A 23124-nucleotide genomic window follows, 5' to 3' on the forward strand; every position below is an offset into this window, starting at 1 on the left:
ACATGACGCTGCCACCCCCATGCTTCACCGGTTGGGATGCGTGTTCTTCGCTTGCAAGCCTCCAACTTTTCCTCCAAACATAACGATGGTCATTAATGGCCAAACAGTTCTATTTTTGTTTCATCAGACCAGAGGACATTTCTCAAGTGTATGATCTTTGTGCCCAGTTGCAGTGCAAACTGTAGTTCTGGCTTTTTATTGCGTTTTGGAGCAATGGCTTCTCCTTGCTGATGCTGATGTCGATATATGACTTGTTTTACTGTGGATATAGATACTTTTGTGCCTGTTTTCTCCAGCATATTCACAAGGTCCTTTGCTGTTGTTCTGGGATTGATTTGCACTTTTCGACACCGTCTCCTTCCTGAGCGGTATGACGGCTGCGTGTCCCGTGTGTTTATACTTGCGTACTATTGTTCGTACAGATGAACGTGGTACCTTCAGGCATTTGGAAATTGCTCCCAAGGATGAACCAGACTTGTGGAGGTCTACACTTTTTTTTTTCTTTTTTGATTTTCCCATGATGTCAAGAAAAGATGCACTGAGTTTGAAGGTAGGCCTTGATTGAAATACATCCACAGGTACACCTCCAATTGACTCAAATTATGTCGATTAGCCTATCAGAAGCTTCTAAAGCCATGACATAATTTTCTGGAATTTTCCAAGCTGTTTAAAGGCACAGTCAACTTAYTGWATGTAAACTTCTGACCCACTGGAATTGTGATACAGTGAAATAATCTGTCTGTAAACAATTGTTTGAAAAATGACTTGTGTCATGCGCAAAGTAGATGTCCTAACCGACTTGCCAAAACTATAGTTTGTTAACAAGAAATTTGTGGAGTGGTTTTACTATTTTATTTTATTTATCCGTTATAAACTTGAAAAACAAGTTTTAATGACTCCAACCTAAGTGTATGTAAATTTCCGACTTCAACTGTATCTACTAAGATCAAAACACTTAAATAAAGGTATGTTAGTTAAATAATACAGTATGACTGCCATTAAAATGGGTGAGCGGATTGCAGTGAGAGATCTATTCCAGTTCCTCATTCACAATTCATGTCATTCTTAGCACCTCTGAACCTTCATTGCTCTAGACCAGTGGTACTCATTACGTGGCCCGCAGGCCGCAAGGGGCCGGCAAGCCTTTAAATTGCGGCTCGCAGTAATTTTCCTATTTTCCATTCATAGTACATAACAATGATACAATTTCAGAACGTTTGCCGAAATAAAACGCAACTGCTCAGCTACAGCGACTGACACATTTCAGTTTGCTACTAGCTAATTTTGTCGTCTGGCGACATGGATCGATTTATTGTAAAAAATAAACGTAAATCTATTGACAATGAAAATGAGGGGGAAGAGCTGGAGAACAACGTGACGGCTATGAACAAACAACCACCGGAGAACCAGGAAAAAGAGGAAGATGGCTGCGGGGAAATGCAGCTAGCTAACGTAGCTAACATAGCTAATGTGGCTTCGATGGCTAAGAGAAGSAAATCGACTGAAAGTTCCAAGAGAAATGGACAGACAAGTATTTTTTTGAACTGCATGATGGGACCAGCTCACTTTGTCTTATTTTCCAGAAGGCAGTCAATAGTTTTAAACGAGAAAATGTAGAGTGACATTTCCAGTCACATCATGCCCACTTTGACAAAATATATCCGCCACAAAGCAACATCAGAAACAACAAAATAGCYCAGCTCAAAGGACAACAACAAATGATGGACAGATCTAGCACTGTTGCAGAGATTGCTTGGATATTCGCGAGAAACTAGGCCTTCACAGACGCAGAGATTGTCAAAGAATGTTTTGTGGCCTCAGCCCAAATATTGTATGCTGATTTCACAAACAAGGAAGCTATTTTAAAGCAAATTAAGGGACTGCAACTCTCAGACTCYACAATAACAAGARGGATAGAAGACATTGACGAGYACTTCGGTAAGCAACTGATTACTGACATYTCCGTGGCGCTGTGTTTTAGTATTGCGCTTGACGAAAGCACTGATGTAAGTGACATTGCCCAATTATGTGTTTGTGTCCGCTTCCCTCAAAATGAGTCGTTCAGAGAGGAACTTCTATGTTCACTGCCTCTTTAGGGACAAAAACGAGGAGAGGATATTCTGAAAGTCCTTGTTACATTCTTTGCTGATAATATTGACTGGTCAAATCTGGCATCTGTGTGCACRGACGGRGCCCCAAARATGRMAGGGAAMGAGAAYGGACTCATAGGCCTGATGAGAAAGGTAGAGGATATTCCCGAATTTGTTACATTTCACTGTATCATTCATCAGGAAACACTCAAAGACTGTGACTTACAGAATGTGATGCAGCAAGTCGTGTGCGTGGGTGAACATTATTATTGCGAGGGCACTGAATCACCGGCAATTCCGCGAGTTTCCGGAGGAATACCAGATAGAATACAAGAGGTGAGATGGCTGTCTCGTGGCAGAGTTTTTGGKAAGATTTCTCTCCTCCCTTAAATCCGTGAATTTGTTGCAAGCAAGGGGGGAGAGGAGCCAGAGCTGGATGATCCACAGTGGGTATTAAAGCTTTCTTTTTTAACTGACATCACCTGCCACCTGAACACGGTGAATCTCCAGCTCCAAGGGAAAGCTAAAACTCCGGGCAAAATGCTGCGTGTGGTCACAGCATTTCCAAATAAAATCACCACACTGTTTGTTTGACAGGCCGTTTGTTCATTTCCCAAAGCTCAGAGCAGTCACCACATCCAACCCAGACATACTGCAACATTTTAGCTATGATGCATTTGTGCGTGTGTTGGAAGAGCTGAAGTTGGAGTTTGAGTCAAGATTCAAGAATATCATGGAGTACAAGGAGTTTTTCAACTTCATTGAGAACCCCTTTCATGTGCCAGTGTCACCTCTGACCCCAGTCATCAAATCAAATCAAATGTATTCATATAGCCCTTCTTACATCAGCTGATATCTCAAAGTGCTGTACAGAAACCCAGCCTAAAACCCCAAACAGCAAGCAATGCAGGTGTAGAAGCACTGTCCTGACCGTGCTGGAATAGAGATTGAGATAGTGGAGCTGCAGGCACATGGGACATAGCAAGGTGAACTAAGATCAGGTGTTACCCATTTCTGGAGCCTTGTGTCAGACAGAGTATCCACTTCTGAAGCAGTGTGTGCAAAAGGTGACACAATTATTGGTCAGCACTTATTCATGTGAAGCAACATTTTCAACAATGAAACAAAAACAGAGAAACAGACTGACCAATGCACACCTGGATTGCCTCACAAGGATAACAACAACAGACTATACATTTAGAATGAATTCGGTCAAGGAGCAGAAGGGACATTTTCGCTCATCCAACTACTGAAGTAACCCTTAATACGGGTCTTATACATGTGATGTAGCCTATTTGATGAGTGTATGTATATATTTGTGATGTGCTGTACATCAAATCAATTGCATGTGCTCTATTGCTCTGAATTTGCTCTCAATTGATKATTGATAATATTGGAAGACAAAGTACAACAAATTAAAYATCTGTGAGGCCCTCTGAATGATTGTCTCAACCCAAAGTGGCCCCCTTACTCGCTATTTTTTGTAACACTGTTCTAGACTCTAGAGATCACCACATGTAGCCATTAGGTATTTTCTGCAATATTTCCTGTGCTGTGAACTGAAAACTGACCTCTAGCAGCCATCAGCGCAGAGGTCGTTTACTTCGCTAACCCTAACAGATAAGACATCCCCTTTGAAGCCCAGAATGCCCTAACAGACAAAAACATACCATTTAAGGTCCAGAATAGTCCACACTAACAGACAGAAGAAACTGCGTGAACCACACACACACACACAAACATTTCTGTTAAATTGCAAAAACTGTATTATTATATTAAAATGGTCTACAGTAACAGCCTGGACCTCCATATGCCGAGACATGAGATGGCTAGTGAAWTAGCCAGACGACCTTTACTGAACAAACTCTTGGCTTGAGATGAGAATAGAGATGAACCTTGCGAGACTAATGCCAAAATGTTTTATTTTTTGTCTCAGTTTGTATGGCTGGGCCACTCAAGGACTTTCACATTCTTGTTCTGAAGCCAATCCAGCATTGCTTTGGCTGTATGCTTGGGGGTCATTGTCCTGTTGGAACATACATCTTTGCCCCAGTCTAAGGTCGTTTGCACTCTGAAGCAGGTTCTCATCAAGGATTTCCCTGTATTTGGCATTCATTGTTCCCTCTATCCTTACCAGTCTCCCAGTCCCTGTCGCTGAAAAGCATCCCAATAGCATGATGCTGCCACCAKCAWGCTTCACAGTAGGGATGGTGTTAGACGGGTGATGAGCTGTGCCTTGTTTTCTCCAGACATAGCGCTTTGCATTCAGGCCAAAATGTTCAATAGTATCATCAGACCACAGAATATTTTGTCTGACTCTGATCTCAGAGTCTTTCACGTGCCTTTTTGTAAACTCCAGGCGTGCTGTCATGTGCCTTTTTCTCAGGAGTGGCTTCCGTCTGGCCACTCTCCCATAAAGCCCAGATTGGTGAAGTGCTGTAGAGACTGTTATCCTGGCCAAGGAACTCTGTAGTTCTGTTAGAGTGGTCATTGGGTCCCTGGTCAACTCTCTGACCAAGGTCCTTCWTGCCCGGTTTCTCAGTTTGGGCGGACAGCCAGSTCTAGGCAGAGTCTGCTTAGTTCCATATTTTTTAAATGTTCATATGATGGAGACCACTGTGCTCTTGGAAACTTTGAACACTCTAGAAATTGTTTAATAGCCGTCCCTAGATTTATGCCTCATCCCAATTTATATCTTGGAGATCTACGGACAGTTCCTTGGACTTTATGYGGGTATATTATCTGCTCTGACATGCACTGTCAACTGTGGGACCTTATATAGACAGGTCATGTCCAAACAATTTAATTTACCACAGGTGGACTCCAATCAAGTTGTAGTGWCATCTCAATCATGATCAAAGAAATTGGATGCACCTGAGCTCAATTTGTAGTGTCATAGCAAAGAGTCTGAATACTTATGTAAATAAGGTATTTCTGTTTTTTATTTGTAATAAATGTGCAAACATTTCTGAAAACATGTTTTCACTTTGTCATTATGGGGTATTGTCTATAGATGGGTGAGATTTTTTTTAAATCTATTTAATCCATTTTGAATTCAGGCTGTAACACAACAAAGTGTGGAAGAAGTCCAAGGATATGAATTCTTTCTGAAGGTACTGTATGTCTCCTTTGTTCTTTACTAAACTTAGCGTTGTTTTGTTGTAAAGATTGTTTGGTCTTGAATCTTTAATTGATCCCTCGTGCCTCATCTCATCCTTTTCCCATATTCACTGTAATGTTCTATCTGTACAGTATTGGCCTCGTGTTTGAGTGCCTATTCATCTCAACATGAGAACACATCAATAATTAGGCTCTTTTGTCTTTCATATTGGTGTTAAATTAAAGGCCCAGTGCAGTCAAAAATATGATTTCCTGTGTTTTATATATATTTCCACACTATGAGGTTGGAATAATACTGTGCAATTGGGAAAATTGATGATGCCATGGGAGCTGTAAGAGCTGTTTGAAAAGACCACCTGAATTTTTGCCTGTTTTGGTGGGATTGAGTTTTGGTGACATCACCAGGCAATACATTAGTTAATAGAACAATGTGAAAGAGAGTTTCAAACCTCTCTGCCAGTAACAGCTAGTTTTCAGTTTTACCCTCCCCACGCAGACCACCCACTGGGCACAGATGTCAGTTCAACGTCTAGTTTTGATTWACATTTGGTTGAGTTGTCAACTAACGTGAATTCAATGTGAAATCAACCCAAAAACATGAAATTCCCTTACGTTGATGAGTTTTTGCTAATTCATCCAGTTTTCCACATCATCACCAAAGACATCATGCCCATAGGGGGCACAGGGGCACATGCCCACTCAGATTTGTCCTGTTTTAAAAAAAAAAAAACTTTTATTTGTATTTTTGGTTGTTTCTCTGTAATATTACTAGCCACCTAGCAATTTTATGAATTTGCCTTTAGCTAGCCCAGATAAGTTCCCAATCTCCCAACCTCATAACTAGCTACCAAGAAGCCATTTCAGGCTATCAATCAAGTTAGAGTAGCTAGCTTGTCTAACTATCTTAGCTYGCATGCCTGCTGACAAGGTTGGTAGACTTTAGAAAAGCAATTACTAAAWGTACTGAATAAGATTCACATTCCTTTCAATCATTTACAGATTTTTGCAAAGATGCAGAGAAACATATTTAGTTTCTAAAATAAATTTAAAAAAAACACCAGTCAGGAGGATACAGACAGCTCAAAAGGTATGCTTAGATATGTAGAAAAATATACTTATTTTTTACTAAGCACAACAGTTTTGTCTCTAGATAGCAGGACAAAGCTGTTTCAAGTGTTTGAAAAATGATGCCCCTGGTCATCGCAATGCATTTTGGMTTGAAATGATTGGAAAKAATGTTGATTCAACCAGTTTTTGTCCAGTGGGCACTCCCAGATAGTCCTAGCAAAATTCTTGCTTGAGAAATTMCTCTTTGCAAAGAAGCTATTTTTGTTTATTTTTGACCATTTTAATTGAAAACAATCACAGTAAGGTACTTAATTGTTACCTAGAAAGGATTTGATATTGAGATAAAAACGGCTGCATTGGACCTTTAACATTACATTTCCATGGGAACCGTCTCCCCTGAAAATAGACGCAGCTTGGCAACTTCAAGTGGACATCTCTCTCTTACACTTTAATACTGCAGTAGGAATCTCATCTACACAGTAGCATCCTATACTCTGAGTCTGGCCATTTAATTAAAACTGTATGAATAACGCAATCAGAGTTAATTGTAGCCTGTGAGGAAAAAAGTTCATTCTGTGATGAAGGTCATGTCATAAGCTTGAGTTGAGGCGAATCAGCCGATATAAAGAATATATTAAAAAAGCTTTATTTAAAAGCTATGGCCTGTAAACTGGGTCACTACTTTAAACAGCTCGAGATATTCAATCATAGCTGTATTAATGTCATCATTAGGTCTACTTTAGCTGCTGTGTTAGAGGGGTCAAAAACCTTCAATGAAATGAAACAACATGGCCGCTCTTTACATTCCATTCTGAGGAAATGGCCTACTGATTCTAAAAAGTGGGGGAGTGGGTGTCTGACACAGCAAATGTCCCCACAGCAAATCAATATGGAGAGTTTGCGCTCTTCATAGCTTCTAAAGTCCACCTTCTCAATTCCCTCTTCTCGATTCTTGAGAAATGTAAACAGGAGACTAATGAAATAAATAATTTGATTTCATAGTCTGACTCACTTCTCTCTCCCAGGCCCTAATGGACTATACCTTTTGTCTCGGCTGAAAATTCATAATCTCTCACACGCGCGTCGGTAGGTGCCGTTTTCTATTACAGCATATTGGATGACCGTCATTCATATGACATTGATAGGTTTAGCTACTCACATTTGCCATKTACCCATCATGCGGTTGCTACAACCTAGCCTACAAATAAAAGTTCAGAATGTAGGTGCACAGGTCGAGAGACAAATTGGAGTAATCAAGGTGACTGACAGTGACACTTTCAATACCGTTTTGCACACTCTTGCCTGTATCTAGCTGATCTGAGGGGTAATCATTAGTCRAAATAGTTGCATTCCGTTTTGCAACTAAAACGAGAGTTTCTATTGGACAAATTCAGGTAGGTTCATCCAAGTTTCGTTCCTCTTGCTTCTGTTTAAGAAATGTTTTGCAACCGAATCGGCAGAATGAATACACCACTGATCACCCGCACACACATTTCACTTTCATAGGAACCACATACYGCATCATCACTTTGCTCGTTGTATAATTCTTTCTCACATCTACGCGCTCTCCTCCTCTCAGCTTTTCCCTTCACTTATGGATTTTAGTGCACYACACAATGAAATAATTTTGAAAGATAAATGAATTTGTTAAAAATTATTCAACTATTGTCCTTCTCTCTCTTTGAGTCAACAACTCACCATACTGCAYTGCTAGCTAGCTGTAGTTTATGCAGCTTATGCTTCCGGTAATAGAGTAATTCTCTGAACCTTTGATTGCYTGGACAACATTTCAGTTTATGCTGCAAGAYCTTTGATAGGTTGGAGGACGTRCTCTGGATGTRGTCATAATTACTGTGTTAGTCTATGGAAGTGGGTGAGAACCATGAGCCTCCTAGGTTTTGTATTGAAGWCAACCTACCCAGAGGAGGACAGAAAATAGCTGTCCTCCGGCTACACCATTGGTCTACCCTAGAGGGTGCTGTTGAGGCTACTGTAGACCTTCATTGCAAAACAGTGTTTTAACCAGTTATTTGGTGACGTGAATATYTTTAGTATAGTTTCAACTTAAAACATTTTTTTWAATGAAATTCACTGAGTAGGATGGTCCTCCCRTTCCTTCTCTGAGGGATTTCCACTGTCACGCACACACGCACTGTATCACAGTTTGTCAGCACCGAGGACATGCTTGAGAGGAACAACAAAACACTTTATTCAATATAACCTCAATAAACAACCTGTTCAATAGGAACYCCCTGTGAGTGTTATCTAGCTCCGTGGTCCACCACTCAGTAGTAAATAACTGAATCKTCTACCTTAACAGCACGAGTGCCAGTAGAGCCAGGTACGAGGAGAGCTAGCTACAGTAMCACTTCTCAGTTCTCCTCACACAGGCKCGTAACATTGGAGACTTCCTGCTGGCCGGTGATTGGACAGACCAGCAGCCGGGGCCACATCCACTKATTTTGACAAATCACCTTCACTCTGCTGATCCGGCTCTCTCTTCTCTGTCCTCCACCCCCCCACTGAGCCTGTGGGCCGTGCGGGTGCCACTTGACTCCCTCTCTCTTTCTCTCTCTCATGCCCGCCTCAACACCTGCTGCTTCTGCTGAGAGCTGTCAGGGACGGTCAGGGACGGTCAAGCACAGTAAGGCATCACCTCGCCACCACGCCGAGAGGGACTGGACAACACGGACCACAGCACAGAGTGGTAACCCTACCCGAGGGTAAACACCCAGAGAGCAGTCAACTGTCCACCTATTATTGCTCTATTTTGAGCAGAGCAGCTAGATTCAAAGAAACTAGACAGTGTGCTACTGCTAACTACAATGGATTGAACTATAKGGATGTAGAGCACCATTCAACATGAAYTAGCTAGTACACCATTCCACATGAAATGACTAGTCTGTATCATGCAAAAGCAATTATCAAAACAGTAGAGCCACACAAAACCACTCAACAGTCAAAAATCTGTGCTCAGCCAGCCAATAGGAAAATATACTGTATACCCCCTCACCCTGTATGCACACTACAGTATAGGAATGTTTAATGTCATGACTGACACTATAGGATTGAGGACATGAAATGGGAGCGAAACACAGCAGCCTTCCCCAAGGCAGGGAGGATAATTAATCTCTTTGATATGAAATGMATGGGTAACCGTGACTCCACAGCTGTACTGACAACAACTGTAGTAGACTAGAGTCTAGAAGAGTCTAGTACAGGCTGGGAGAGAGACACAGTTTGGCTGTATTATGATGAGGAGGATCTAAAGAGAAACTTGGCCATTGGCTGGAGGGGACCACTGTAACCAGAGAATCAGGCCTTGATGTATTACCATGACGATGGGGGGATCCTACCGCCAAACGCCAACCCTGTGGTGACATCAGGCTGGATTGATTGCTGAGGCTGCTGAGATCGCTGAACCAGATGGGCTGCAATCCAATCAAGTCCAATCCTCTCACTCGTTGACTTCGGATGGAATGCCACCGCTGTAGATGCCGCTGATCAAACATCACGCCTATCCATTCAGTTAAGCACATCAATTTACCTGCCACCAAAGTGTGTCATGATTTACCAGCCCACCAGGTCTCTCGTGTCCAACCTGCCCCCTGTCTACACGCTACACAGGACATAGGCTATGCAGTAGGTGTACTGCTCAGTGTTAATTGCAAAACAGGGCAGAGTGGTGTGCATACTGTCGACAGTACAGCGTGTTCTATTATATATATATATATATATATGGTACGCTACAGTGTATGATACGCTACCATGAATTATACAGTATGGGATTTAACTATTTTCCAGTATATAGAGTGAAACTGTACTGTGATTTATTCATATAGTACAGTAACATACTGGCTTCACGAAGTTGTTAATGAACACTTTACCATGCTGTTAGTGAACAATGGTCCTGTGATTGCCCTGCAAGGTCAAGGAAGTAACGCTTTGTCATCAAGCAATAAATGGTGAACAAAATGAATGTCCAACTCTTCACCGTCATCATGTTTCATTTAGAGTCAGACACTCATTTAAATGTATTACATGCCCTTATCAGTGAGATGTTAACGCCACTGACCAGAGTGTACACTCGCTTTATGGTGCTTCAGAGTGCCCATTTTGTTACTCTATTAGTGCATAATGGTGCTAAATAACAAATGCAAAGTGCTGGCTGGGAAAGGAAATCCTGCCTGATTTAAAATGTACATATACTATGGAAATGTGTGGAGGAAAACTCAATKACATCCACCTAGAGAGAAACACACATTCAAATTCACCTGGAGAATATACTGAATAGCCCGTCAACCTTGAAGGTATGTCTGTGCTCATCAAATCCTTTTAATTGTAAAAAAAAAAAAAAAAGGACATAGGTACAATAGAGACGATTTTGAAGATGTCACCTTTTCCTCAAAGAAAACATATTGCATAGGTGAGTAGTGAAAGCCTAGTGAARATGGTTCTTAAAATCTATGTGAAATAATGATCACAATTTGTTGAATGAATAGTCCACAATCCACTTGCAAAGACCACTGAAKATCTTTAGAGACTAGGCTACACTAAAAATTATGCACATAGCCTAAAGCACAATAACAAACAAGCAAACACAGACTGACCAATAAATAACGGTTCCTTGCGTTTATGATTCAAGTTGCCATTGCATCATATTTCCCAAGATGTATGCATATGCTAATGAGGTAACTTTCACACGATCTGTGTGTGRGATAGTGAAGTCCAATCAGAGGTTGTAACTTAACTCACCTGCTGGCGACCTGTCTGTCTCCTCCATGGTCCTGCATTTGCGCAGCGCGAGGAGCCCCTGCGCTCTTCAACTGACCGGTTGATTCACCGGGGTTTGGTGGCAATAAACCGACGAGATCTCCTGTTTTTTAAACTATTCTATTTTAAATTAAATGAATCATATTTCAACATCAACGAATGAGTCCATATATGAAAGTTMTATTTTTAAACTGCAGTTCTGTTTTTGTTTCAATTATGCAGGGTTCTCTTGTCTGAAAAATGAATAGCCTATAGTGTGAACTGACTTCAGGTCCGTCTTTGTGTCTTGTTTTCTCCTCTGTGTTGGTAGTAATTCTCTGTTTGGTTCCGTGCGTAAAGGCGCTCTTCTATTTAGGGTTATTCGGTGCCAATGGAGAATTGACTCCGTTGTCTTCTATGGTTTGGCGATGGTCGGTAAGATTGCCCGTTTGTCTCTCGAAAGCGCACATCTACCCTCAACCTGCGAGGCAACTAGAGGCGGGTGTTTGTTTATCTTTCGCTCTTCTTGGGGTCTGCATGACCCAATTCAACACCACACACCAAATCCATTCATTTGCAGCATACTTTTCAGCCTGCGTGGAAAATGACCCGACTCTCTATCTGCACCTATTCACAGTTTCTCAATTTTTATCCTCTTTGAATCAGGGTGCTATTGTTGCTTTTCACTCTCCCTTTCACAACTGTTCCCAATCTCTCTGCTGCTTAGCACTACCAGCCAGCTCTTTCATTGTTCCCTCCCGTCTCGTCGTCTCCACCACTCCACCTTCTGGCAGCAGAAGCGCGCTCTCACGTGCACTGGGTCCTAGCGCCTGGGGTTTGTTGRCAATATGTCTTTGACTTACCACACCAATGACTGTTGCATAATTCAGTAGTTTATGGCCTCATGTACTGTCAATTAATTTACTGGTTGGTGGTTCCCTGGCCATGTTTAACAACAGGCAGGCATGCAGGCATCTTTGTCATCCTGAATAGATTGGATTGGTGGAATGGGATTAGAATAACAGGGATAACCTTATCAACCTTAGCGCATAGTCCCCCACTAATCCTTTGTGAGCGTCATCAGAAATCACGGATCAGAAAGGTTGACGAGTAGAGGAGTTGAACGGTTGGGAACTCGTCATCGCCATATCCCCCTCAGGCTGGCCATTTGTTCCACTCAAGACCCACTGCTCCAGAACTAAGACAGCCTAGGRCTACAGGGTGTGGAAGATAAGCTGGTTACACACATAACCAGGACAGGATCAGCCCACGGAAGGGGAAAGAAAAATGTGCTTCAGCCTCTGTAACAACTACACGGCTAGTTTATTAGGTACACCACCCCGTTCACGAAAATGGATCGCTCCTACAGACAGTGACTCGCCTGGCCGTGGCTTGCTATATAAAGCAGGTAGACAGGCATTGAGGCATTCAGTTACTGTTCGATTGAASATTAGAAGGGGGAAAAATAGTGACCTAAGTAACTTTGATCGTGGTATGATCGTCGGTGCCATGCTCGCCGGACCCAGTATCTCAGAAACGTCCGCCTTCCTGGGAGTTTTACACACGACAGTGTCTAGGTGTRACCGAGAATTTTGCCACAAACATAAAACATCCAGTCAGATGAAGTCCTGTGGGCGAAAACAGTTTGTTGATGACAGAGGTCGAAGGYGAATGGAAAGAATCGTGCAAGCTAACTGGCGGGCCACAAACAGACAAATAACGGCGCAGTACAACAGTGGTGTGCAGAACGGCATCTCGGAATGCACAACTCCTCAGTCATAGATGGGCTAACGCAGTAGATGACCACCCCGGGTTCCACTCCTATCAGCTAAAAACAAGAAGAAGCGGCTCCAGCGATCACCAACACTGGACAATTGAGTGAAAAAACATGGCCTGGAACATGACAGCAAGTTCAGTTAACTTGAGCGGCCTGAGCAGTCCCCAGATCTCAACCCAATAGAGCATKTTTCGGATGAAATGGAACGGGCTGTTCGCAGCATGAATGCGCTGTCGTCCAATCTGCAGCAACTGTGTGATGCCATCGCGTCAGCAAGGACCAAGGCCCCTGTGGAACGATTCTGACACCTTGTAGAATGCCCCCAAAAATTCGGGCTGTTCTGGTGGCAAAGGGGGATCCGACCCGGTACTAGATGGGCGTACCTAATAAAACTGTTCGGTGAGTGTATGTCAGTACTGAGAGTATGTCTGCCTCTACCTTTGTCTTGAAACAATATCAGTGACCTCAGGGTATTCTATTGCAGTCTTTTCCTGTTCAAGTAACATGTATTGAAAAGACAGTTAGTTGATAAAGTATCATCAGTWCGATGATCTCACCTTTTGAGAGGTTCAAGACTTCTCACACTCTTTGGGAATTGGGCAAGAAGCAGTGAGGCAGAGAGTGAGAAGTAGGCTGTCATAAATCATGTTGAAGGTCAAGTACTGTGGACTGACAACAGGGAGCGGTGTGGGTCAAGTAAGTCCAGGGGGGCTTGAGCCGTGAACAAATAGAGCAACACCACTTGTCTGCTCTCCCCTCTCTCCCTCTCTCTCTCTCCCTCTTTCTCTCTCCAGAGAAGTTGCTCTGTATCGTTCCTTCCTTCCTCCATCTCTCTCTCTCTCCTCTTTTTTTCAGACACCAGACCTTCATTGCTCTTGTCCTAGTTTTCACTTTTGTGTGTCACCTCAGCCTCTCATTTACAGGGGTGGCCTCCTTTCTCTCTGTTCTCAAACTTGTTTTCTTGTTCAGCAAAGTGAACTATAAAACAGTGGACTGTTTCACTGCYCTGTTTTTCTTTCTAAAAAGGATTTAATAACATCAGTGGCCTGTCATGCTTACATTTGTTCTCTAATTCCTCTGAAAATAAATCAAAGCATGGCAAAAAAATGTCATCATGAAATGTAATCTTCCTAACCTTTATTCTCACTCTCTATTTCCTATTGCCAGTGCAAGAAGGTCTGTGAATATCCATCCTTGCCCCATACATTGTTTGTAATGTCCKAGTGTTATATAACAAGAGGAGAGTGTTCAAGGGGAGGGTGGTCTAGATATGGAGAGCTTAGATYTGTGTTATAAACAGGGGTGCAACTTTGGTTTTAGAAGTGATGGGGGACATCATTTTTTAATATTTTTTTTTATCCAGTCAGATAAACACTCCAAACAGCCTATCCGACCGCTCGGAGGTGTCCGCATGGTTCTAAAACACACCGTTGACTCGTTTTGTATCACATTCCAATGATAAAACTGGGGGGGACGAAAATGCAATTTCAGAATGGGGGGGGGGGGGGGGGGGGGCATTTCCCCCCTGTCCCCAGTGAAAGTTGCGCCCCTGGTTATAAATTTGGCTTAGACACTGAGCTGTTCTGACAGCATAGGAGACTTGTTTACTCCACTGATGTTGGGTCAGCTTGAGAGGACGTGTCTGGGATCATCAGCATCTCTTTAGAGAACATCAATAAGACATGTCCTAATGTACAATGCAGACAGGGGGTCACCCTGTACCAGAGAGAGAGAGAGAGAGCGAGTGAGAGCAAGAGCAAGAGAGAGCGAGAGCGAGAGAGAGGTCATAATAATGGCGTTAGAGCCATAATAAGGAAAGAATTATAAAAGCCAAAAATGTATTTCGTTTTCACTGGACCAAAGCCCTGTGTGGGTGTGACTGTTCATTTTTTTTTAAAGGCACTTACCAGAGAAAGTGTAACACCTACAGTAGAGGTTAGTACAATAACCACATATTCAAATCAAATGTTATTTGGCACATGCTTCGTAAACAACAGGTGTAGACTAACAGTGAAATTCTTACTTACGGATCCTTTTCAAACAATGTAGAGTTAAAGATAAAAAATATAAATAGTGACACGAGGAATAAATACACAGTGAARAACGAAAAACAATAACGAGGAAAAATAACATGGCTTTATACAGGGAGTACGAGTACCGAGTTGATGTGCAGGGGTAGGAGGTAATTGAGTTAGCTATGTACATATAGTAGTGCTAAAGTGACTAGGGAACAGGATAGATAATAAACAGCAGCAGCGAGTGTGGTGAGTATGAAAAGTGTGTGTGTGTGTGTGTGTGTGTGTGAGTGTTTGTGTGGCGTCAGTATGCATGTGTGCGCGTTATGTGTGTGTGGGCATATGTAGTGTGTGTGTTTATCACAGGAGGTTGGTGGCACCTTAATTGGGGAGGACGGGCTTGTGGTAATGCCTGGAACGGAATWGGTGGAATGGTATCAAATACATTAAACACATCGTTTCCATGTGTTTGATGCCATTCCATTTGCTCCGTTGCAGCAATTATTATGAGCCGTCCTCCCCTCAGCAGCCTCCAGTGGTGTGTATGTATGTGTTGGTGTGTCAGTGTAAGTATGTGTGAGTGTGTGGAGTCCAGTGTGTGTGCATAGAGTCAATGCAAGAGAGTTAGTGKAAAAAAGGGTCAATGCAGGTATTCTGGGTAGKCATTTGATAATTTATTTAGCAGTCTTGTTTAGCGGTCTTATGGCTTGGGGGTAGAAGCTGTTCAGGGTCCTGTTGGTTCCAGACTTGGTGCACTGTTACCACTTGCCGTGCGGTAGCAGAGAGAACATTCTATGGCTTGGATTGCTGGAACCTTTGACAATAGTTTGCGCCTTCCTCTGACACCTCCTGGTATAGAGGTCCTGGATGGCAGGGAGCTCGGCCCCAGTGATGTACTGGGCCGTACTCACCACCCTGTGTAGCACCTTGCGTTCGGGTGCCTTYCAGTTGCCGTACCAAGCGGTGATGCAGCCAGTCAAGATGCTCTCAATGGTGCAGCTGTAGAACTAGTGCTACACTTTCACAAATACTTCATTGATGGTTGTTCTTAAAAAGCACAAAAAAACTGACAAACGATAAAAAAATGAACAGTTGGGAAACATGTACAGAGACTGGTTTATAACCCATCACAAGAGTGGGAATATCAAAATGTCACACTGCACTTCAGGCTTCTGCAGGGGTATTCGTCAGTTGGGACACCTACTCCAAAGACTTTGATTTAATACCAAGTAAGCCTAGTTCTTCTTAATTTYCTGAATTAGAATGTTAACATCATAGAGATCCTATTAAGTATTCMAATMACTAATTCTGTGGTTAAAGCTGCAATATGTATATTTTTGGGCAAATGTGAGTTATAAATCTGTCATTCTCATTGAAAGCAAGTCTAAGAACAGYTAGGTAGATCTGTTCTATATGTGCTATTTTTATACTTCTGGTTCTTAAGTTTCGTTTTTGGCCCTAATAATGGGAGTCATTGTCCACAAGGCAGCACTATGGGCTGTCTAGTTCCTGCCTATCCTTTCTTTGGATTGATGGATGCATCTCAGCTGAATTGGGCATCGCTCTTCCTCGCTAGRTAATGAAGATTATGTCATAGAACAAAATGTATAAGATCTCCTAAYCCTGTGTTGACCACAGACCTTAATTTCGGGGTTTATCCTACAAAACGCCATTCAATTCCCCATAAACTTTATCCAACTAACCATTGTGGATTATTTAGTGCCTACAAAAATACGTAATTACTATTTCTCTCCATAGCACCTTGAACATTTTGCGGTACAAGAGAGTAACGCCACAGTTATTATAAAAAAAAGTGTTGCACTATAAGTCCCATAATGCTATTGGCGAATGTTTTCGTCGTGATTGGTCAGACGCCTGTGAACTGGATTGACGTGTATTACCGTGCGCCTTTAACCTTGTCAATGAGGATATTATGAAAGMCTCCTGTTTGTTCGCAGTTTTATAACCTGTCTTATGTTATTTGTGTGTGTAAACTTTCGTAAACGATGAGCAAATATATTCTGCCCGTCTCGGTCTTTGGAACAGTGTTTGGGTGCGCTGTTTTATTGAAGTGAGTAGCCTAAGAAATTCCTTCTCAAAAAGCTAGAAGAATCCTAACACAACTAACTTAACTATACCTTCTGCCATCAGTTTATGCACCTGGTTGACAAAGCTCCCKAATCCATCAGGAGTTTGATGTTATGAAACTGCCAGTGTCACAGTTAAAGATATATAATGCACAGTGCTATTTAACATTGCTACATTGCATTGCATGTTGTAATGTGTAGCCAAAACCTTTCTAAACCATCTTTAACAGCTTGTGTGTCACTCTGAATTATGATTGTGTCATTCTCCCCATAGGAGCCATGTTACTGGAGGCCCTTGTCCCAGTAAGGCTAAAATACCAGGGAAGACCGTGGTCATAACAGGAGCCAACACTGGGATTGGTAAAGAGACAGCCAAAGAACTGGCCAAGAGAGGTACAGAGAATTTGGCTACATCATAYCGGCAACTAACCACTTATTTTACTCAAGGGCTTATTAGTAGGCTACAGAGCACATATTTAGACAATGCAATTATATTCCATTCTGGTCACTGGCTATTATTATAGTTCTACGATTATTATTTAATGTTTGTCTTTACTATTGTGTGATTGGCTAGTTGTTACAAGTAATTSAAGCAACCATAATTGCTTGAGAAAACAGCCAGAACGACCTTAGTATTAATTATGAGTTAACTTCCGACTTCAACTGTAGTTTACATACACCTTAGCCWAATACATTTAAACTCAGTTTTTCACAARTCCTGACATTTAATCCAATTAACAATTCCCTGTCTTAGGTCAGTTAGGATCACCACTTTATTTTAAGAATGTGAAATGTCAGAATAATAGTAGAGAGAATTATTTATTTCAGCTTGTATTTCTTTCATCACATTCCCAGTGGGTCAGAAGTTTACATACTCAATTAGTATTTGGTAGCATTGCCTTTAAATTGTTTAACTTGGGTCAAACGTTTTGGGTATCCTTCCACAAGCATCCCACAATAAGTTGGGTGAATGTTGGCACATTCCTTCTGACAGAGATGTGTAACTGAGTCAGGTTTGTAGGTCCCTTGCTCGCAACGCTTTACGCTTTTTCAGTTCTGCCCACACATTGTCTATGGGATTGAGGTCAGGGCTTTGTGTTGGCCACTCCAATCCTTGACTTTGTTGTCTTTAAGACATTTTGCCACAACTTTGGAAGTATGCTTGGGGTCATTGTCCATTTGGAAGACCCATTTGTGACCAAGCTTTAACTTCCTGACTGATGTCTTGAGATGTTGCTTCAATATATCCACATAATTTCCCTCCTCATGATGCATCTATTTTGTGAAGTGCACCAGTCCCTCCTGCAGGAAAGCACCCCCACAACATGATGCTGCCCACCCCGTGCTTCACAGTTGGGATGGTGTTCTTCGGTTTGCAAGCCTCCCTTTTTTCCTCCAAACATAACAATGGTCATTATGGCCAAACAGTATTATTTTTGTTTCATCAGACCAGAGGACATTTCTCCAAAAAGTATAATCTTTGTCCCCATGTGCAGTTGCAAACTGTAGTCTGGCTTTTTTATTGCGGTTTTGGAGCAGTGGCTTCTTCCTTGCTGAGCGACCTTTCAGGTTATGTCGATATAGGACTCGTTTTACTGTGGATATAGATACTTTTGTAGCTGTTTCCTCCAGCATCTTCACAAGGTCCTTTGCTGTTGTTCTGGATTGATTTGCACTTTTCGCACCTAAGTACGTTCATCTCTAGGAGACAGAACGCGTCCTCCTTCCTGAGCGGTATGACGGCTGCGTGGTCCCATGGTGTTTATATTGCGTACTATTGTTTGTACAGATGAACATGGTACTTCAGGCATTTGGAAATTGGTCCCAAGGATGAACCAGACTTGTGGGGGTCTAACATTTTTTTTTCTATGGTCTTGGCTGATTTCTTTTAATTTTCCCATGATGTCAAGCAAAGAGGCACTGAGTTTGAAGGTAGGCCTTGAAATACATCCACAGGTACACCGCCAATTGACTCAAATGATGTCAATTAGCCTATTTTGCCTATGACTCACCGGAATTGTGATACAGTGAAATAATCTCGTCTGTAAACAATTGTTGGAAAAATTACTGTGTCCATGCACAAAGTAGATGTCCTAACCGACTTGCCAAAACTATAGTTTGTTGACAAGAAATTTGTGGAGTGGTTGAAAAACGAGTTTTAATGACTCCAACCTAAGTSTATGTAAACTTCCMACTTCAACTGTAGCTACTCTTTCCCATTTCCTATCCTTTTCCATCTAATCAGGTGGTCGAATCATTATGGGGTGCAGGGATATGGAGAAATGTGAGGCGGCTGCCAAAGAGATCCGGGGGCAGACACTGAATCCTCATGTTTACGCACGCCACATAGACCTGGCCTCCATCAAATCCATCCGCCAGTTTGCAGAGAGAGTCAACCAAGGTGAGTTAAAGTACGCACTGGAGAGACATCAACTCAAATGAGACCCATTGAAAGTAATGGCCACTTTATGAGTTGAGCTACACCCTATTCTCAGACAATGGTGTGTGTGTGTGTTTCTCTCTCTCTCTCTCTCTCTCTGTGTCTCTCTCTGTGTTTCTATCTGTGTCTCTCTCTGTATCTGTGTCTCTCTCTGTGTGTGTTTTCTTCATGTCGTTGCAGAGGAAAACCATGTGGATGTGCTGATAAACAATGCAGGAGTTATGAGATGTCCAGCAGGGAAGACAGAGGATGGGTTTGACATACAGTTTGGAGTGAACCATTTAGGTAAGTTCCTGAATACTCCCAAGTAGAGTGCACTTTCTGCAGGGTTTTATTTCGTACTGTTGCTTTACATTGTATTATAAATACATAGCTATAATATAGGAGCATATGGACATTGTCTTATGTTCATGTTACTGTGTTCCTCTGTTTCTTCAGGTCACTTCTTGCTGACCAATCTGCTGCTGGAAAAGCTGAAGGACTCTGCCCCTAGCAGAGTGGTCAACCTGACCTCTCTCGCCCACATCGTCGGGGAGATCGATTTCAACGACCTCAACTGGGACAATAAGAAGTTTGACACCAAACGGGCCTACTGCCAAAGCAAACTCGCCAACGTTCTATTCACAAGAGAACTGGCCCAAAGGCTAGAAGGTAAGGTGTGTGTGTGTGTGTGTGTGTGTGTTCTCTGTGTGGGTGGATAGGTTTGTACTCTGTTTGGGTAGGTTTGTTATTTTTGTGTTGTTGGGTTTGTATTTTCCATTTATTACAGTATTGATTACTGTGTTGTTAATCTTTGTTGTGACAGGTACGGGGGTCACTGTGAATTGCCTACACCCCGGGGTTGTTGCCACAGAGCTGGGGAGACACACTGGCCTCCACCAATCGCAGTTCTCCAGCTCAGTGCTCAGTGAGTCCACCGCCTTCTCATTGTCTATTACACTTAGAGATCCACTCACGTGAAAATGTTTTCTAAACCATCATATCAGTTTAGATTAATAGGCTCAGTAGGTCATAGTTGAAGCTCCCAATCACTCAGGAAAAGTTATTTACAAAATGCTCCAAATGACCCCTAATGTCTCTGCCTCTCCCTGCAGGTCCGTTCTTCACCCTCCTAGTGAAGGGGCCAGAGCTGGGGGCCCAGCCTAGTGTCTATCTGGCCGTGGCCGAGGAGTTGGAGGGGGTTACGGGCTGCTACTATGACGTCATGATAGAGAAGGAGCCAGCACCCAAGGCCCTCGACCAGGAGGTGTCCCGGAGGCTGTGGGAGGCCAGTGCCAGGCTGATGGGGCTGGAGCAGGAGCAGGCACCATCAGCAGCAGTGCCAGCCTCAAATGGGGCCCAAGAGAAGCCCAGCACAGACCCAGACACAAAGATCATAGCCAAGCACGCACTGTCAGCGCTTGAGCAAACAGGAGTGAACCCTGGAGTATGAGCCCTGATATGGAAAGAAGTCACAGTGAACGGTTGACTTTGCATAGGCGCCATTTTCTCTCGACAAGAGCATGTACAATATGAAATCGGAGCTAGCTGGAGATTTCGATTATGGCTCGCGAGACATYGGCATATGCTACAGACTAATGCTTGATTTCACCTGGTTGTCCAATGTCCATACATCTGGAGACGTTATCAAGGCAATGATACAGAAGTGACTTGTCCAACAGCACAGTGAGTGTTGGCTTGCAGTAGGTTCCAGAGGGAGCAGGTTTTCATTCCAACCAATGTCAAGTTATATTTTAATGTTAATTGAAGGTCTTGAATAATTATGGAAACCTTTCATGCCCAGATACTGAGACAGAAGGAAATGGAAATCACTGTTATTAAAACAATTGTAATGTGTTATGAAKTGAACACACAGGCTCAAGCTCAATGCATGTATTGTAATAAGTAAAGTATAATCTTGCCTCATCTGGCCATGATGAGGCTCATATTATTTTTTACATTTAACATTTATTTAACTAGGCAAGTCGGTTAAGAAAAAATTCTTATTTACAATGATGGCCTACTCCGGACGACCATGGGCCAATTGTGCGCCGCCCAATGGGACTCCCAATTACAGCCGGATGTGATACAGTCTGGATTCGAACCAGGGACTGTAGTGACACCTCTTGCACTGAGATGCAGTGCCTTAGACCGCTGCGCCACTCGGGAGAAGAAATTGCTTATCATTGATTATACTATTATTCACTGAGCTAATCTAACAATACTAGAGTGGCAGTCGGACTCAGAAAAGTGGATACGCAATAATGAGATACCTAGAGTTGCATTATAGATCCAAAACTTTAAAAATATATATTCTRGGATTTAATCAAGACATGATTAAGATAAGCACATACTGTGGAATCTGGAGCTGTATTTATGCTTTAACCCTGTCATGTTTGTTTGGGCTGGTTTATGTATTATTAATCGTTTGTGAGGAAGAGGGTTAGCGTTCTACAGGCTCTGCTAGTGTTTTAAAAACTGTAATCWGCCAATTACCACCACCTGGTGGTGAGCTATCAGACTCCAATGGAAACACATTTTGACCACTTATGTAATGAAGAAAATGGAGACCAAAGAAAACGTTTCTTAACCCCCCACAAAGCTTCTGCAAGCTTTGACTGTGTCTTACCAATTTTTTTTTACTTACATGTCTTGATGTTTTCCTGTAGCTACATTGTTGCTTTATAACAGCACATCACCTCACTATCTGGAGTCAGAAAACTGTTGATTAAACTGTCCAGGCTGGCATGCATTAYTGGATACTGTTGGCATACACACAGCCTAAGTGCTTTGGATATATTAGCCCTGAACTGTCTGAGGGATCCATTTCACAGGGCTCTTCCTGTCAATAAAATCCCTAAATTCAGATTGAGAGAAAACCATCCGAATGTACTCTGATGAGCATCGATCCCTGGAAACGAATACCATTCACCAGCCAAATCTGGTGTCAGTTTACCAGCAATGACACTCCCTGGTGCCATCCTAAAAAGCTGAGGGTAATAGGAGATCAAGGATTTTCCACATCCCTCTGATTTGGAAAAGCAGGTAATGTTTTGTAAAGTGGAATACCAGAAAGACTTGTACATATGGTTATGAAGGGCCATAAAAGAGACACTGTTATTGCTCTCCTTAAACATGCACAGATACATTTAGATTATTTAAAAATATATATATATTCTTTAATGGCCACCTAGAATATGGTGTTACGGAAACACTTTTGACAATGAGAACAATGACCTTTTTGTTTCTGTATCTTATATGAAGGTTCTGCAGTGATTTATTCATTCTTGCCTTGAAGTAGAATTTAGAAACATGTCTGTGTGAGCCTTGAGGCATTTGTATACTGAACAAAATGTTTAACGCAACATGAAAAGTGTTGGTCCTATGTTTCATGAGCTGAAATAAAAGATWACAGAAATTTTCCTTATGCACAAAAAGCTTATTTCTCTSAAATTTTGTGCACAAATTTGTTTACATCCCTGTTAGTGGGTATTTCTTTGCCAAGATAATCCATCCACCTGACAGGCATGGCATATCTAGAAGCTGATTAAACAGCGTGGTCGTTACAGGTGCACCTTGTGCTGGGGACAATAAAAGGCCACTCTAAAATGTGCAGTTTTGTCACACAACACAATGCCACAGATGTCTCAAGTTTTGAGGGAGCGTGCAATTGGCATGCTGATTGCAGGAATGTCCCCCAGAGCTGTTGCCAGAGAATTTAATGTTCATTTCTCTACCATAAACCGCTTCTAACATCGTTTTAGAGAATTAGGCAGTACGTTGAACTGGCCTCACA

General features: G+C 42.3%; 2 protein-coding genes across 2 annotated transcripts in view; one reads left to right on the forward strand and one right to left on the reverse strand.

The window, feature by feature from the left end:
• The window catches only part of sbk1 (SH3 domain binding kinase 1), a 21205-nt gene extending 9441 nt beyond the window's left edge, over positions 1–11764 (reverse strand). The window contains exon 1 of the mRNA XM_024008579.2: positions 11034–11764. Within this exon, the coding sequence (XP_023864347.1) occupies positions 11034–11071 (38 nt within the window). The 5' untranslated portion in view covers positions 11072–11764. The remainder of the gene's footprint in view (positions 1–11033) is intronic.
• A 4932-nt stretch (positions 11765–16696) lies between these two features.
• Positions 16697–22751, forward strand: LOC111978483 (retinol dehydrogenase 13). Its single transcript, XM_024008580.2, has 7 exons — positions 16697–16893; positions 17184–17302; positions 19155–19310; positions 19530–19634; positions 19788–20000; positions 20155–20256; positions 20444–22751. Exons 1-7 carry the CDS (start codon positions 16829–16831, stop codon positions 20779–20781), a joined length of 1098 nt encoding a protein of 365 aa, XP_023864348.1. The 5' UTR covers positions 16697–16828; the 3' UTR covers positions 20782–22751.
• The last annotated feature ends 373 nt before the right edge of the window (positions 22752–23124 follow it).

Source organism: Salvelinus sp. IW2-2015, linkage group LG18, assembly GCF_002910315.2.
Source record: "Salvelinus sp. IW2-2015 linkage group LG18, ASM291031v2, whole genome shotgun sequence".
Lineage (NCBI taxonomy): Eukaryota > Metazoa > Chordata > Actinopteri > Salmoniformes > Salmonidae > Salvelinus > Salvelinus sp. IW2-2015.

What these genes read in the sequence shown, in the direction of transcription:
- LOC111978483 (XM_024008580.2), top strand. Translation starts at nt 16,829, where the DNA reads ATGAGCAAATATATTCTGCCCGTCTCGGTCTTTGGAACAGTGTTTGGG. An exon ending in CAAAGAACTGGCCAAGAGAG is followed by an intron (nt 17,303 to 19,154) that starts GTACAGAGAATT and finishes CCATCTAATCAG; the next exon opens with GTGGTCGAATCATTATGGGG. An exon ending in TGCAGAGAGAGTCAACCAAG is followed by an intron (nt 19,311 to 19,529) that starts GTGAGTTAAAGT and finishes ATGTCGTTGCAG; the next exon opens with AGGAAAACCATGTGGATGTG.